The sequence below is a fragment of the Rhododendron vialii genome, chromosome 11a, assembly GCF_030253575.1.
Source record: "Rhododendron vialii isolate Sample 1 chromosome 11a, ASM3025357v1".
Classification (NCBI taxonomy): Eukaryota; Viridiplantae; Streptophyta; class Magnoliopsida; order Ericales; family Ericaceae; genus Rhododendron; species Rhododendron vialii.
The window spans coordinates 38,566,749-38,580,645 of NC_080567.1; the positions used below are offsets into that span (position 1 = coordinate 38,566,749).

The 13,897-nt window shown below is 40.1% G+C and overlaps 1 protein-coding gene across 1 annotated transcript; it reads right to left on the minus strand.

Moving 5' to 3' along the window:
* Positions 1 to 4,837: 4,837 nt before the first annotated feature.
* Positions 4,838 to 11,345, minus strand: LOC131308448 (beta-galactosidase 13-like). The gene is made up of 19 exons (XM_058335384.1): positions 10,958 to 11,345; positions 9,606 to 9,701; positions 9,366 to 9,478; positions 9,173 to 9,239; positions 8,994 to 9,086; positions 8,763 to 8,906; positions 8,587 to 8,681; positions 8,297 to 8,402; positions 8,135 to 8,219; positions 7,939 to 8,057; positions 7,672 to 7,839; positions 7,331 to 7,509; positions 7,086 to 7,195; positions 6,852 to 6,961; positions 6,652 to 6,759; positions 6,133 to 6,237; positions 5,885 to 6,030; positions 5,115 to 5,457; positions 4,838 to 4,984 (listed from the first exon to the last, which is right to left on the minus strand). Exons 1-19 carry the CDS (start codon positions 11,144 to 11,146, stop codon positions 4,844 to 4,846), a joined length of 2,517 nt encoding a protein of 838 aa, XP_058191367.1. The 5' UTR covers positions 11,147 to 11,345; the 3' UTR covers positions 4,838 to 4,843.
* Positions 11,346 to 13,897: the final 2,552 nt, after the last annotated feature.

Below are 13,897 nucleotides of genomic sequence, written 5' to 3' on the forward strand. Positions count from 1 at the left end.
CTCGTTTACCTTAATCGTGTCGTGACCTGTGTCATCTTTTAGTTGTGTCATCCCTTGCCGGCTCGAGAAACTTTTATGTATTCCAGGGATACCAACCCTTTGGTTACCCCTCCAGTCCATTTCGCATTTTTCGACCATTTTCCAATCATATTTGGATGATCGGCTCCGTTCATTTTGTAGAGTTCGGCGAGAACTTTAATCATATCAAAAATCGTGTTCATTGAACTTTAATTGGTACATGATCGGCACACGTGAAAATTAAAGAAAACCAAAACTGGGTCCAAAAACACACTGAATTATAACCCAATTTTGGTTTTTTTCCATTTTCACGTGTGCCGATCATGTATCAAATAAAGTCCAATGAACATGATTTTTGGTATGACTAAGGTTCTCGTCGAACTCGACAAAATGAACGGAGCCGATCATCAAAATGTGATTGGAAAATGGCCAAAAAATGAGAAACAGACCGGAAAGGGGTACCAAGGGGTTGGTATCCCTAGGATACATAAAAGTTTCTCTACCAGCTCGTTTATTTAATCTTGTCGTGTCATTTTTCAATCGTGTCATGTCGTGTTGTGCCCATCCTTACCCATCTCCAACCGATCGAGTTTTGGTGGGAAAAAAAAATTTGTATAACAACTAACAACTTAGTATTTGTTGTGCCGTGCCCCGTGCCCGTTTTGAACCATGTCGCGCCGTATCGTGCCTGACCCATTTTCATATAATGCCCGTGTCCGGCCCATCTAAAACCATGCCCATATTGTGTCGTACCAATTTAAACGGGTAAAATTTCATGTTTGACACCTCTAGAGAGGGATGCCCACTTGTAAAATTTCATGTGTTCATTTTACCTACTTTTACACATTTTTCCAATTGTCCTGGTTCAAAACTGACCCCACACCTTTGATGTTGAACCCTAGCACGATTTATGAAATTATTCCCAAATCCTTCACGTACATTATCCATGATTCCCCTTAGATTTATAAAAAGAAAAAAGAAATCAAAACAAGAAACAAAACCCATATTTGAATTTGATTATCAAGTAGAGAATACACTTGTTTTCTGTCTAAATCCACCGCTCTCTTGAATATTGGTTTTTAATTTTAATCCTACGTCAAAAAAGTTACTCTAGTTTTATAAAGGCTAATTACGCCTGTGCACAGGTAACACGCATTAGTGTTACTGAAGGGATATGAAATTTCACACTAATTTAACGTACTGATATCACTAACTAATTGAAAATTTCATGTTATCGTTGTAGAAAGTAAGAAAAAATTTCATGGTCACCGACTCACAATCACATTTAGTATTGTCCAACCAATTTGAGGTCAGGGATCAACAATTGCCAAAAGTAAAATTGATTTTATCTTCTTCCCTTAAATGGACTTATGTCTCGTCTAATTAATATTATTGAGATATTTGTACTCTCTATGGTTTGCAATAAAAGAAGATCAATGGACATGCCCGTCATTGATAAATAATTGATAAATATAAGAGGGTAAAAAGAAAAAAAAGGCATGCCTGGGGTACAAGCCTGAAGGGATTTTATTTTACTTTTTTTGGGTAATGAAGGAGAGAAAACTAGATTAAGCCAGCAATAATAAGTCTAGGGATTAAGCAATAATAAGTTTGGGGTATTTAATCAATATATATAGTGTCTTCTTAAGTAATTGAAATAACACCACAGACGGTGCAACATAAAAAGAGATAAATCCTGGAGCATGAGTGAGAGATTCCTTGGCAAAGATGTCCGCATATTTGTTTTCTTCCCGATAAACATGGCTAATCTTAACGGATGTAAACTTCTCCAGAAGGTACTTGCATTGCGAGATTAAATTACTCCAAGGGTGATGATTGAGTTGTGTGGTCATCCAAAATTTGAAGGAATTGGGCCGCATCCACACGTACGTACAGACTTCAATCCGGTCCCAGTTATGATGGTTGGCTAGAGTTAGCGCGCCCATATCGAACAAGCTGCCCATAGTTCTGGTGAAGGGAATTTATTTGCTCCACTGAGAGTTAGGTTGTTTAAACGTACAGTAGGTGCATGATTGGTACAAATTGTTCTCAAACCCAAGTAGTTCCAATCCAATAAAGACACGAACAAACACATGGGAGAGCTATTAATAGGGAAGCAAGCATCAAGCAACTGCTACTCCTGAGATTGTGAGTGTGTATTTGAACCAGGAACTTAATACAGGGTACAACTCATAGCTAACGGGTAGGGTAGGCCAAATAATCAAGACGTGTATAATTCAGGAATTTATTTCTTTCTTACGTGCCTCTCGAGTTTGAAACCTTTATGTTATCAATCTTTGCGGGGGGAATCCATATAGGACTTTGCGTGACTTTATATGGGCCCGTTCTTTAACAGTGGATCGATCCCTCAAAAATAACCAATTTACGTGCGCGTAAACCAATCTGAACACCGGTAGATAACGAAAGAAAAAAAAAAAAACAGGTGGGGTAGGCAATGAAGGCCTGGTTAGTAAGGTGAGAGCCAACTCAGCAACTTGTGGGATACCATGTGCTTTAATTAGTAGTAAGTAGGTAGTGAAGAGAATTTGTGGGGTTGTCCTAAAAAGCAAACCCCCTTCTACCTACCTCTTTGGCTCGTCCCTCGACTCCCTCCCAACCCCCATGTGAGAGGCTCCTCAACCTTCAACTGTCCCACATGCTGGATAAAGCTTCCAAATGAGTTATTCTTTGCCACTTTCTTAATTTACTTGTAATTGATATACATATTTTCCAACTTGCCATAATTTGCCATAATTATCGTTATATAGTAAGACTTTCTTATTTTCGTCGACAACAAAAGCCAGTGCTACTGTGATCTCCATTAGGTATACTGTATGTCGTACGCACCGTAGGAGTAACAGGGAAGTTCTGATCATATGTGAGGTTAGGACGTAAATACGAGTAATAGTAAGATAGATGACACTCCTAGAGTAGGAGTGATAAGCTAGAGGTAGTATCGGGAGGTCCATGCGGATCGATAGTCGACAAGTCATTGTCTATAACACAAAGCTCGGCGGTGTGACGACACTCGTGTGGAGGGAGGGGCATCGTATTTGAGACCATAAGTTGGTAGATAAGAGAGATCCGCCGTTGAAGAAGAACGAGTTTTATGAACTTTGGAACTATATCGCACAAGATAGTAGGATAGAGATAATTAATGATGTAAATACAACATGCACGCGCTCCCAAATTGATTTCAAGATCACAATTAAGACACCTATTTTGGGAATCATATTATGATGGGTGCAGACAAAGTAAAAGTTAATTGGGTCTAGCATAAAAGATGGAATTGGTAGTAATATTCCGGCCAACTCCAGATCGTGCAGAAACGAAGATCGATTACATAAACTAAGATTGAAACAAAAATCCAATAAGATTGAAAACTATAATTATTGAAGTTGCTTAGAAAAGGAATCTTTGGAGATCGACATGAGAATGTAGTACTGTACGTAACAAATTGTTCCTCCCGCCAAACATGCAAATTTGGTCTGCTGTACGTAGCTAGCTAACACATGCCCTATTTAATTTGCTCTAATTAAACCGCCTCAGTTCCATCATCTGGAAAATCGAAAAGAGCAAAAGAAAGAATAAACAGTGAACAACGAATAATACCTAGCTAGCTAGCTAGCTAGCTAGAATCACTCGAACCTGTGCAGAAGTTGAACAAGTGCTCAGGGAATTCAGGAGTTAATCCATGGCTTTATAAAGTGTATCCTCCTCAATTAGCTTGCAACATACTCCTAACTTAATTCTACCAAAGGACCAGCCAGCAGTATATACAGTAGTTTTGATGTCAAAGAGATCGAGTTTGGAAAGGACCCGCAAATAGGGCCAACAAAACATGACTGGACGGAGAGGAGCTCGACCCTAGCTTTTATGCAAGAGAAGTCCTTAATTGTATGATCAGAGAACACATTCCATAAGCTAGCCAAGAGAGCAGAAAAACACAATGAAGCTCGAAGAAGCTCGATCAAATCATTTTTACCTAGCTAGGAGCTAGCCAGCGTATATCTTCCCCATGCACCTAATCTAGCAATTCGCCCGACTAAACTCACGGATTTTATTTGTTTCCTAATCCAGCAATTCGGGAATTAGAGCTCCATCTGCCACCCTATTAAAGAAGGGTTTTTTTTTATTCATTTATAATCAAGTGTTCAGGCTAGCTTAATTATGCACCTAAATGGCTAAACTAATTGTGGTCACTAAAGTTAAGGACCAAGTAACCATCTAGGATACCAAAGGAGTTGATCACAGTTTGTTTCGAACCTGAGATCTTAGAGCATCTCCAACCTTGGCTTCAAGTTTTGGGATGCCAAATTCTTTTCAAGGATAATGTGACAATTTTACATCTCAAAAAATACTCACTTCAACCAATATACCAAATTTGTTGTTTTGGCATGTTTTCACTTTATCCTGGTTTTATCTTTTATTTTTTATTAAGTTGTGGAGAGTAAATTTTGCCATCACATGTCAAATTTGACATGAGATAGGAGATTTCAAACGACACCTAGACAATTGACATCGTAGTTACAGTTGGCTCGGATCTCGGTCCATCCACTTGGCATGCCATGTTAGATTTGACATCCTTAATTGAAGATGCTCGTAGGAGAGCAAACCCATAAGTCCGAGGCCTTGACTACAGGGCCAATCCGTTGGGGTTACCCTACCAAAGCAGTTTAGGTAACCAATGGCATTGCAATGAACAAGCACATGTACAAAGGATACAAGTTAAGGGTAAAACAAATTGCAGTTGAAATATATTGAACTTGCAGCTCTTACGTACATATTGACACTGGTATAAAATATTTTACATCTCTCATTTTATCTAATCTGACTTGGACTTGTTCCGACCGCACCTTGCTTGAACAGCTAGTACTTTTAAGATGTCTGGGCACCCATCATGGCTCTTGTCATCGAATATCTCTCTTTCTAGTGGAATTGAACAGCTATTCTTTCCCAAGCAATACTGATTGAAGTCCAGAGAAAACAAAAACAAGAAACAGATAAAGTGCACAAGTGAGAATGATCAGTGATTCAGTATATAACTACTGCAGGATTTGGGTGGGTACCAAATTATGTAGGGAATACGGTTTTACCTTCGCAACAACTTTCTCGCTGTTCGGAGAAGTGCATTTTCCCTCAGCAAAGTTTCCACATGAACCAGAAGGATCTCCAAAGCTTGCGAAGTCCACGCTCTTGATCACTTTGTCGTCGGGACAAGTCAAGTGAGCTCCTGATTTCACATCTTCTACGACAGTCATCTGACCTCCTTCTTTTTGCCAAGTCTTAACACTAGGTGGATGAGCCTCAGATATGAAGCTGCAAATGGTGTCTCTGTTAACAAGTAGGACTTCAATTCCTTGTGGGTTTCCTCCGGTTTCCTCAAAGAGAACCATCAGGTTCTTTCCTGGCTTCAAGAAGGATCTTGGAATATGGTACCTGCATATAATGAAGCAAGTCGAAGTTAAGGGGGTTCAAATGACCCACTTGCCCAAACGTATCTCTGGCCCTCCACTGCTTGGATGTAGGTCTCTAAGCTTTCGGTGGACCTGAGCGAGCCTATAAGGTGGAACCTCTTGACGATTTGTCACACAAGTGCAACAGGATTTTTAAAAAAAGTAAACGAACTTCGAGAAAATGTCATTCCAAGAATTTGAGAAGCTAAAATCAGTATCATAACAAGAAACACACATGCGACTCAAGAGCTTGTGATGTTAAGAAAAATTAAACAAGTTGCGATGAAGTATCACTTAAAAAGTAAAACACTAACCATTCTTGCATTGTTTTTTCATCTTCAAAATTACAAATTAAGTTTGCAGAGCCAGACTCATTTACCATATATAACGCACTCTAGTACATTACTTACTCGGACTGAGAAGGCTGCCCAAGAGGTGAGAGGTAATTGACCCAGTAACGGCCAATGCTTTTGCCGTTAACCCAAGCCATTCCTTTGCCCATGGTAGTCAGCCGGACAGCGACAGGATTTTGGCCTTCAGGAACATCGAAATATGTCTGCAGAAAGAAAATTTGATGGCCTATGAGTTCCAAAAAATTCCATTGGAGTATGTGTTCAATGAATATTACCAATAACTTCAAGGTTACCGGTGGCATTACCTTATACCATGTAAGGGGTGGTCCTGCTCCTCCAGCCGGACTCCATTTTACCTTCTGTGAACCTTCCTCCGTATGTAGCTCGAGTTTTTCTCCCTTGACACCAACCTGTAAAATGGAACATGCTATAGCCTATCATAAAGATCTAAGGGGTATGGGAATTAAAGATCAGAAAAAGATTCATTGGGAACTGTCCAGATTATGCAATGTTTCCATGATGCATTCCTTTTGGATGGAAGATGGGCACATCCAGAACTATAGTACTTTTGCCAGCAACACATTTTAGACTAGTATTACAGCCTAAGAAAATAGCTCAGGGAATTGCCTAGATTTGAAAACAAATGGATCAGATTCACATTATCCTTAATTGGTTGTCTGGGACCATATAGTTTCCTTCGTTCAAAAACATCTGGCTCTTCATTTTCTTTCTAGGGTTATTTTTGTGTGTGTGTGTGTGTGCACTTGTGCTTGTGCTTGTGCAGATAAACGAAGTGCAGTTTGATAGAGGAAGCTCATATGTACCTCATGCCCCCAGTTGTTGAGGGTGACATCAAGGGTCCCAGCATTCAAACCTTGGATTGTAATGGCACGTGGTCCAGCAAACCTCTTCTCCATATTGGCTCCGCTATTCTTCATTGATAAATAATGTCTCAGTCCCTCTTCTTAGTATATGATAGAAAGGGAAAAAGTACACACGCACACACAAAATGCACATTCCTTACCGGGAGTCCCACTGTCATGCTTAAAAGTGAGATGTGATTAACTCCAGGCTTCAAATTTATGGGCTTTTGGAAGACGAAGCTCTTCTCTATGTTGCTTCCATGTCCAAATCCTGAAAGAAAGAGGGAAAATTAGCTATATATATGCAATGTAATTGTGAGAGAATTAATTAGTCCAACACAACGAAATTAATTAGTCCAACACAGTTATACAAAAAAAAAACACCATGCATGTACCTATGTATTCTCCATTTACAAATGCAACCATTGCATGGCCAAGATTTGCAATCTGGAGGACTGGCAGAATATCAGAACGCATAGGTAAGTCAAGGCGGTCAAAAGTTATGCTGCAAACAGAATTTCGAAAAAGATGTCAGATTTAAGTAGAATAAGACATTTGTATATATATATATAGCGATTCATGGAAGATAAAGAAAAGATTTTGTGAAATGAAAACTTCTAAATCCCCTAGATGTGATTACCTGGTGCTGTACCATGCATAGTCTGAGGTATCTTTAGTGAGACTATAAAGCTCCAATGGAATCTTGTTTTGAAGTGGTAATTCGTTTATGTTTGGAATACTTTCTTGGAAAACCACCCATTTCAGTTTCCCTGCCTTCTTTGATGGATGGAAATTTCTGGCATTATGTTGTGCAACCATCTGTTTGGAAGAGAAAAAGTTGAAGAGGATAAATATCGTTCCTAATCTATAACCTATTACAACGGAATTAAGCATTGTAAGCAGGCCCTCATTCAGAAAGAATTTTTCTACCTATTCAAAATGTTAATTGCAACCAGACAAGTTTAAGAAATCAAAAGCTACCGTTTGAGTGTTGAAAACCAGAGTCTTGCAATCTGGGAGGATGCTAATGGATCGTCGTGGTAGAAAATAATCCTGACCCCTGAAATTGATTGTTGCGGGTATCTTTGTATGGTTGTTGGTCAAGAAAGCAGCGCAAATGTCAGTTCCAGGCTTCTCATAAACTCGAATCTGTAAACCAGAACTGCAAGTCAATAATAATCTCACCTCGCCTCTCTCTCTCTCTGTGTTCAATTGTAGTGCTTACCAAGCATAATTAGGAACACTTACTTCTAGATCGTTACTAATTCTTTGGACAGTCGGAACCCCCCAAAGCAAAGCCTTCTTGGACAATCTTAAAGCCCTATGCAAGTCCCTTAGATGACCAAATTTAGGTTCCCTCCTCAGACCTGGAAATGGGTGGAAACAAGCCTAACAAAATGTTGGAATGAACTTAATGAAATCGCTGAAAATTGACAATACCAACCAAATTCATCGATAGGAGCTTCATCGTAGTACCGAGTTGTCACAAAAGATGAACCTGTTCTGCCGTAATTTGTCCCACCATAGTACTGCAAATGCCAATGATAATGACTAAGATCTAGAAAGAACAAATTTATTATCCTAGCTTCGAATATCAACCATTTACCATGTAATAATTTGTGAACGTTCCGTTCTTCGAGAAGAAACGAGCAACTGAATATGCAATATCTTCAGCTGCTCTCTGTGATGGTGGGTCTCCAAACACTCTGTACCTGCAATCATGAATTTTTCACAGAAAAGGGATAAATATTAGCACGAATTACCACAAAAATGAAGACGAAAAAAAAAACTTTGTTTTAACTAATATAAGGAATCCTCTAGCTTGATTCTCCTCTAGGACCCTCTATTATCATCGTTGCATATTTGTTATGGTTGCAATTTGAGTGCTATACTTACTGAGCAGTCCAGTTCTCAGTCCACAGAGAAGGCTTATTGGGACTATTGGGGCCAGGGAAAGTATCTCCGCAATGCCTCCCATTGCATGTATTGATCTGAACAAAACCAAGATTTTCCTTTAAGAAAAGAATACAAGCAATGGGACAAGTTCCATACTTATGGTTTAATGAACTTACCACTGGATCAGGGGCATCCATTTGCTTGCACATGACCCACGGGACTCCTGTTTGGAGACCCACAGCCATATTTGCTGCCCAGTGAACGTATTTAACACCCATGTCCCTGTATGCCAATTGGATACTATTGTACTCGTTTTCAATCTACAAATATCAGACAGAAAAATAAAGTTCAGCAGCAAAAACCGGGTTTTTCTTTCAAGTTTCATTAGACTGGGAACTGGACCAGACCTGGGACAAAATGATTGGTCCTCCTTGAGGAGCAAACAGTTTCTCTTTCCTCAGCATGTCGACGATCATAGTGGTAAACTTTTGCATGTGAAACTGCAATATGGAAAATGCAAGTTGTTATTGGTTTGTTGTTGCACATTGCATGCCTTAGATGCTAGGAAAAGTTAAAAGATGATCACCATGAATGGTTCATTGTAAGAACGGAATGTGATATTCGGGACCTCTCTCAGCCAGTATGGAAATCCTCTGCCCAAACCATAATACACTTATATTGTGAAAAAAAAAAGCAGGAAAAAAAGAGAGGTTGAACTATGCTATGGAACATAGAGAAGCATTTGAAAGAAGAATAAGATGGCATAGGTGGAATTGTACCCTTGATTCCACTCAGCTGCAATGAAGGGACCGACCCTGAGAGATGCATACAAGCCTTGCTCGCCAATCAATTTGATGAATTTCACCAAGTCGTAATTCCCCTCAAAATTGTACTGTACATATTATCGGTATCTAATGAGCATTCGTTTTCACATATTAATCGTGCAACAAAGGTGCAAAAGGCAGCCTTTGTATTAAATCTAGGGGAGTATTTGTGATGCAGCAAACAGCAATTTATACCTGGCCTTGAACGGGCTCATGGATGTTCCAGAAAACATAAGTCTGGATGACATTCAAACCTCCCTCCTTTGCCTTTATTATAAGGTCTGGCCACATCTGAACCCCAAGTCACCAAAATTCATTAGCCAAATACATCTACAACTAGTAAATCACGAAAGTTATTCAGTAATCCAAGAGCACGATCATAGCATGTGCAGGTACCGCTCTCCAATAATAAGAGCACAAAATGAGGAATGAATGGACTGATCTCGTCTCCTAAGTCCTACCCATCCAACCAACATGGGTCTGATCAGCTGCCCTCATACCGTATCTTATGCTCTAATTGGTCAGATAGCACCATGTCAATACACAATAATTTGAGAAGTATTTGTGTTATTGCTCTAGGCTGTTTCGGCAATAGTATTTGTGGTTTTGATTGAATACGGGGATCTCATTACTCTGAATCAAACACCTAGTAATCTGCCTGAGGTAATTTCTTTCAAATATAAGGATTAATTCATAAATCTGACCCATGAAATGATTTTTATGAATTCAATAAGATCCCTTCTAATAAGATATCATCATGAGAGTGTGTAGGGATCGAATCCCTCCTTTTTCCAAGTACAAGATTCCAGCTTGGGTCAGTAATTAGGAACTAGGTTTGTTTTCCTGGCCGTTTCAAACACTAGAATCATGACGTCCAAAACCATATATTCTCATTTCCCCTCAAGACTTCGCAATCCACTGTTTCTAAAATGTCATTACCCCATGTTTTTTCTTCCGTGCACAGGTCAGCTTATGCATATCCCCATTGATCAGGAGACTAAGACTACTAACCCCAAGGGCACCCATTTAAAGTCGAAACAAAGCTCCTTATGAACTGATCAAATAGCACAAAGGAGGTTTCGGGTTAAGACCTTCTAAATGCAAGCCTTGACCACGATGCCAAAACTTTGAATCAATCACCCCAACATATTGGTCAATAATTTTGCATATCAAATACTCCTCCCGTCCCACAAAGATGGTCCATTATAAAAAGACGTGCAATTTCAAACACTAGAATCATGACAGCCAAAATCATATATTCTCATTCCCCCTCAAGACTTCGGAATCCACTGTTTCGAAAATGTCATTACTCATTACCCCACTTTTTTCTTTCATGTGTTCAGGCACGCTTACGCGCATCCCGATTAATATGGAGATCAATATTACCAACCACTAGGGACCATTTAAAGACGAAACAAAGCACCGTATAAAATGATCTAATAGCACAAATGAGGTTTCAGGCCTTGACCATGAGGCCAAAACTTTTTGGTCGATAATTTTGCATATTCCAACATTCAGAAATCTATCTTTTGAACCTCATTACTTACCTCAGGAGGGGAACGGGGATAATGAATAGAACCGGAGAAGAGAAGCTCCCTGCCGCCATTGACGATCAAAGACCGCCCGTCGTAAGTCACGCTTCTCTGGTTCTTGCTCTTGCGTTGGCCAACAGCAGATGTAACCAGCAAGCAGGAAACAAGGACCAAAACACAAAACCCACGAGTCAGAACCGCCATAACTACCCGAAGATCGAACAGTGTCAATCAAAATTATAGCTCTGTGTTTTGGATAGAGCCAATTGGGACCTCCTGTACGCGGAGGAGGTGCCCAGGAGCTGCCCTGAAAACTTCCTTCAACTGTAGTGTTATAGGAGAAATGCATGGTGAATTTATTGGCCTGAGAGGGAAATTCGGAGCTCTTCCTACTGGCTTTGCGGTTTTTCGTTACAGGTTGTGGTTTCTGTCTCTCTCTCTCTCTCTCTCTCTCTCTCTCTCAAAGCCTATGTATACACGTATGTGTCTCTCTGGTCGTTGCGACTGTTGACGGGTTTTGGGCATAGAGAATTCGGAAGTGGGGAGGATAGCAATTTTTATTTGGACATGACTTGTCGGCAGTCCAATGAATGGAGAAATTTTTCGGTGTCAGGTGGGTATATCTCACGTGGTATATCCGTTCGACATATTCAAGTCGTTCAATATATTTTTGGATGGCTCGAATTTATATTTTTTTCTCTTTTCTCACTCCAACACTTTCTCTCTCCAAATTCGAACCGGCCAAAAAACGCAATAAACGACTAGGATGCGCCGAGCAGGCATCACGTGGTGCGCACCCAACACTGATAAATTTTCCCATATGAAGGGGTTGCACCGTGCAATCGCCGGATTATCAGCCATGCCGGGTTTAGTTTCATAATCGAAGTCGTTTATGTCATAGAGTTCGTTGTAAACTTCCAACTTCAAGAAAATCATGTTAACCGAATACTGATTAATACCTTATCAGAGTGAATTTATGCTTTAACAAAATGGGTTTGATGGGTTTTGATTCAGTGTGGCCAAATCCATTTTCAGAAACATAAAATGCACTACGATAAGTATTAATTAGTGTTCAATTAATAGGACTTTAGCGTGGTTGAAGTTCTCGACAAGCTTATGACATGAGCGGTTTCGTTCGTGAAACTAAACCCAATATGGGCCGATAATCGGGCAACTGCATAGTGTTGGGAAATTGCAGCCGTGCGCTCGACTCACAACAAACAAAAAAACACTCAAGATCTTGGGATGCTATCGTCACAGAAAACTTACGAGAGAAAAGGAAAAGGAAGAGGAAGAGTAATAGAAAAAACAGAACACACATACATACGAGATTCAGCAACTTGCCTACGTCCCCGGGAGTCACACAAGTCCACTATGAGCGAAGAAAATTAAAAATTACAGTCTTCTCTTTCCTCTTTGAGAAAAAATTTCTCTTGCACTCGCTCTCTAGAAATCTCTCTCCGTCTAGCAACACTCTACAAATGAATACAACAACTGATATTTATAAGTAACCCTAAGTGACAGCTGGACCCCTTCAACCAACTTAGGTTGAGAGACCTTTCCTGTCGTGCGAGCCCCTTTTGGGCGCGAGACCCCCGCCGCAGGACACTTTCTGCTGCGGGACCTCCCTAGGTACGAGCCCTCCGTGCGAGTCGAGGGACTTGCCTGGCCGTGCGCCTGTTGTCGCGGAACTCTCCACTCGGGGTCGGGGAACCCTTTGCGCGAGTCGCAGATCTCTGCAGCTGAAATTTGTCTACATCCCCAACAATCTCCCACTTGAATATAACAAAAGCAAACCAACATCAACAACCTCAATCAAAGTGGACGTCGTAAACTTCACCTCTCATGGTTTGACTCCAACTCTCTAACTCCTCACGCGCGAAGGCTAATAGAAGTTGAACACAACTTTAGTTTCTTAGTGGTGATCGACTTTGTCAACATATCTGCCGGATTTTGGTTTCCCAAAATCTTCTCTAGTAACAGTTCCCCTTCTTCCAAAAGCGAGCAGATGAAATGATATCTCAAATTGATGTGCTTCGTTCTGGCATGAAACACTGGATTTTTCGCAAGGTGTATAGTACTCTGGTTATCACTGAAAAGAACATTGTTCTCCTGCTTCAAACCCAACTCACCTAGAAAAGCACTCGCCCGTAGGTTTTAAGACATCGGTACGATTGTAAGATGTTATAACTCATAAGGCAATGATAGGGAGTACTATTAACAACCATCTCGCTCGCTGGTCTTCTCCTTATCGGCCTCCATGACTGCTACATACTCAACCTCTGTCATGGACAAGGTCACCAACTTTTGCAGACACGAGACCTAACTCACCGCTGTTGATCCCAAAGTGTAGACATATCTTGTTGTACTTCGCCTTGTATCGTGATCACCCGCGAAGTCTGCGTCCACATATCCTCTCACCACCAAATCTATTCTCCCAAAAATCAAGCTTTCTATAAAGCTTGACTTGACTCGTTAAGGGCTCAACTTGGTAATAAAAGAGCCGAGCTCAAGTTTTAGCCTCATTTGATAAACGAGCTAATCTCGAACACTACTGAGCTTCACATCCTTAATAGTATTTACTTGGTATGTTCATATTTAACATTTTAAAAGCATTTCTATTCATGACTTTGAAATTGTAAATGCTAAATTTCAATCAAAACAAGTCACCGGCGTTTTTTCAAGTGGTATAAAGTGAGTACGTTTTCTGGTCATTGAGCATTAAAGTAAAATAAGGACATGTTGTTTGCCAATTTTGTTATTGCCTACCGGAAACACCTCCTCACACAATGCACATTTGGTTTGTTGTTTTACTTATTAATTTGATTATTGCACAGGAATAAGCAAAAAAAAAAAATTTTCATGAGGTCGGCTTACTTTTAGTTTTGCAAAACGAAAAATGTGGGAAATCATTTGGCTCTTTGCCTTTTTACTTATTTGGAAATTGGAAGAGAA

Bases quoted from the DNA above. Each gene is read 5' to 3' on its own strand.
- LOC131308448 (XM_058335384.1), bottom strand. From the start codon at position 11,146: ATGGCGGTTCTGACTCGTGGGTTTTGTGTTTTGGTCCTTGTTTCCTGC. The intron at 8,403-8,586 runs GTAAGTATAGCA...TCATGATTGCAG, and splicing joins ACTGAGAACTGGACTGCTCA to GTACAGAGTGTTTGGAGACC. The intron at 4,985-5,114 runs GTAAAACCGTAT...GACTTCAATCAG, and splicing joins GCGAGAAAGTTGTTGCGAAG to TATTGCTTGGGAAAGAATAG.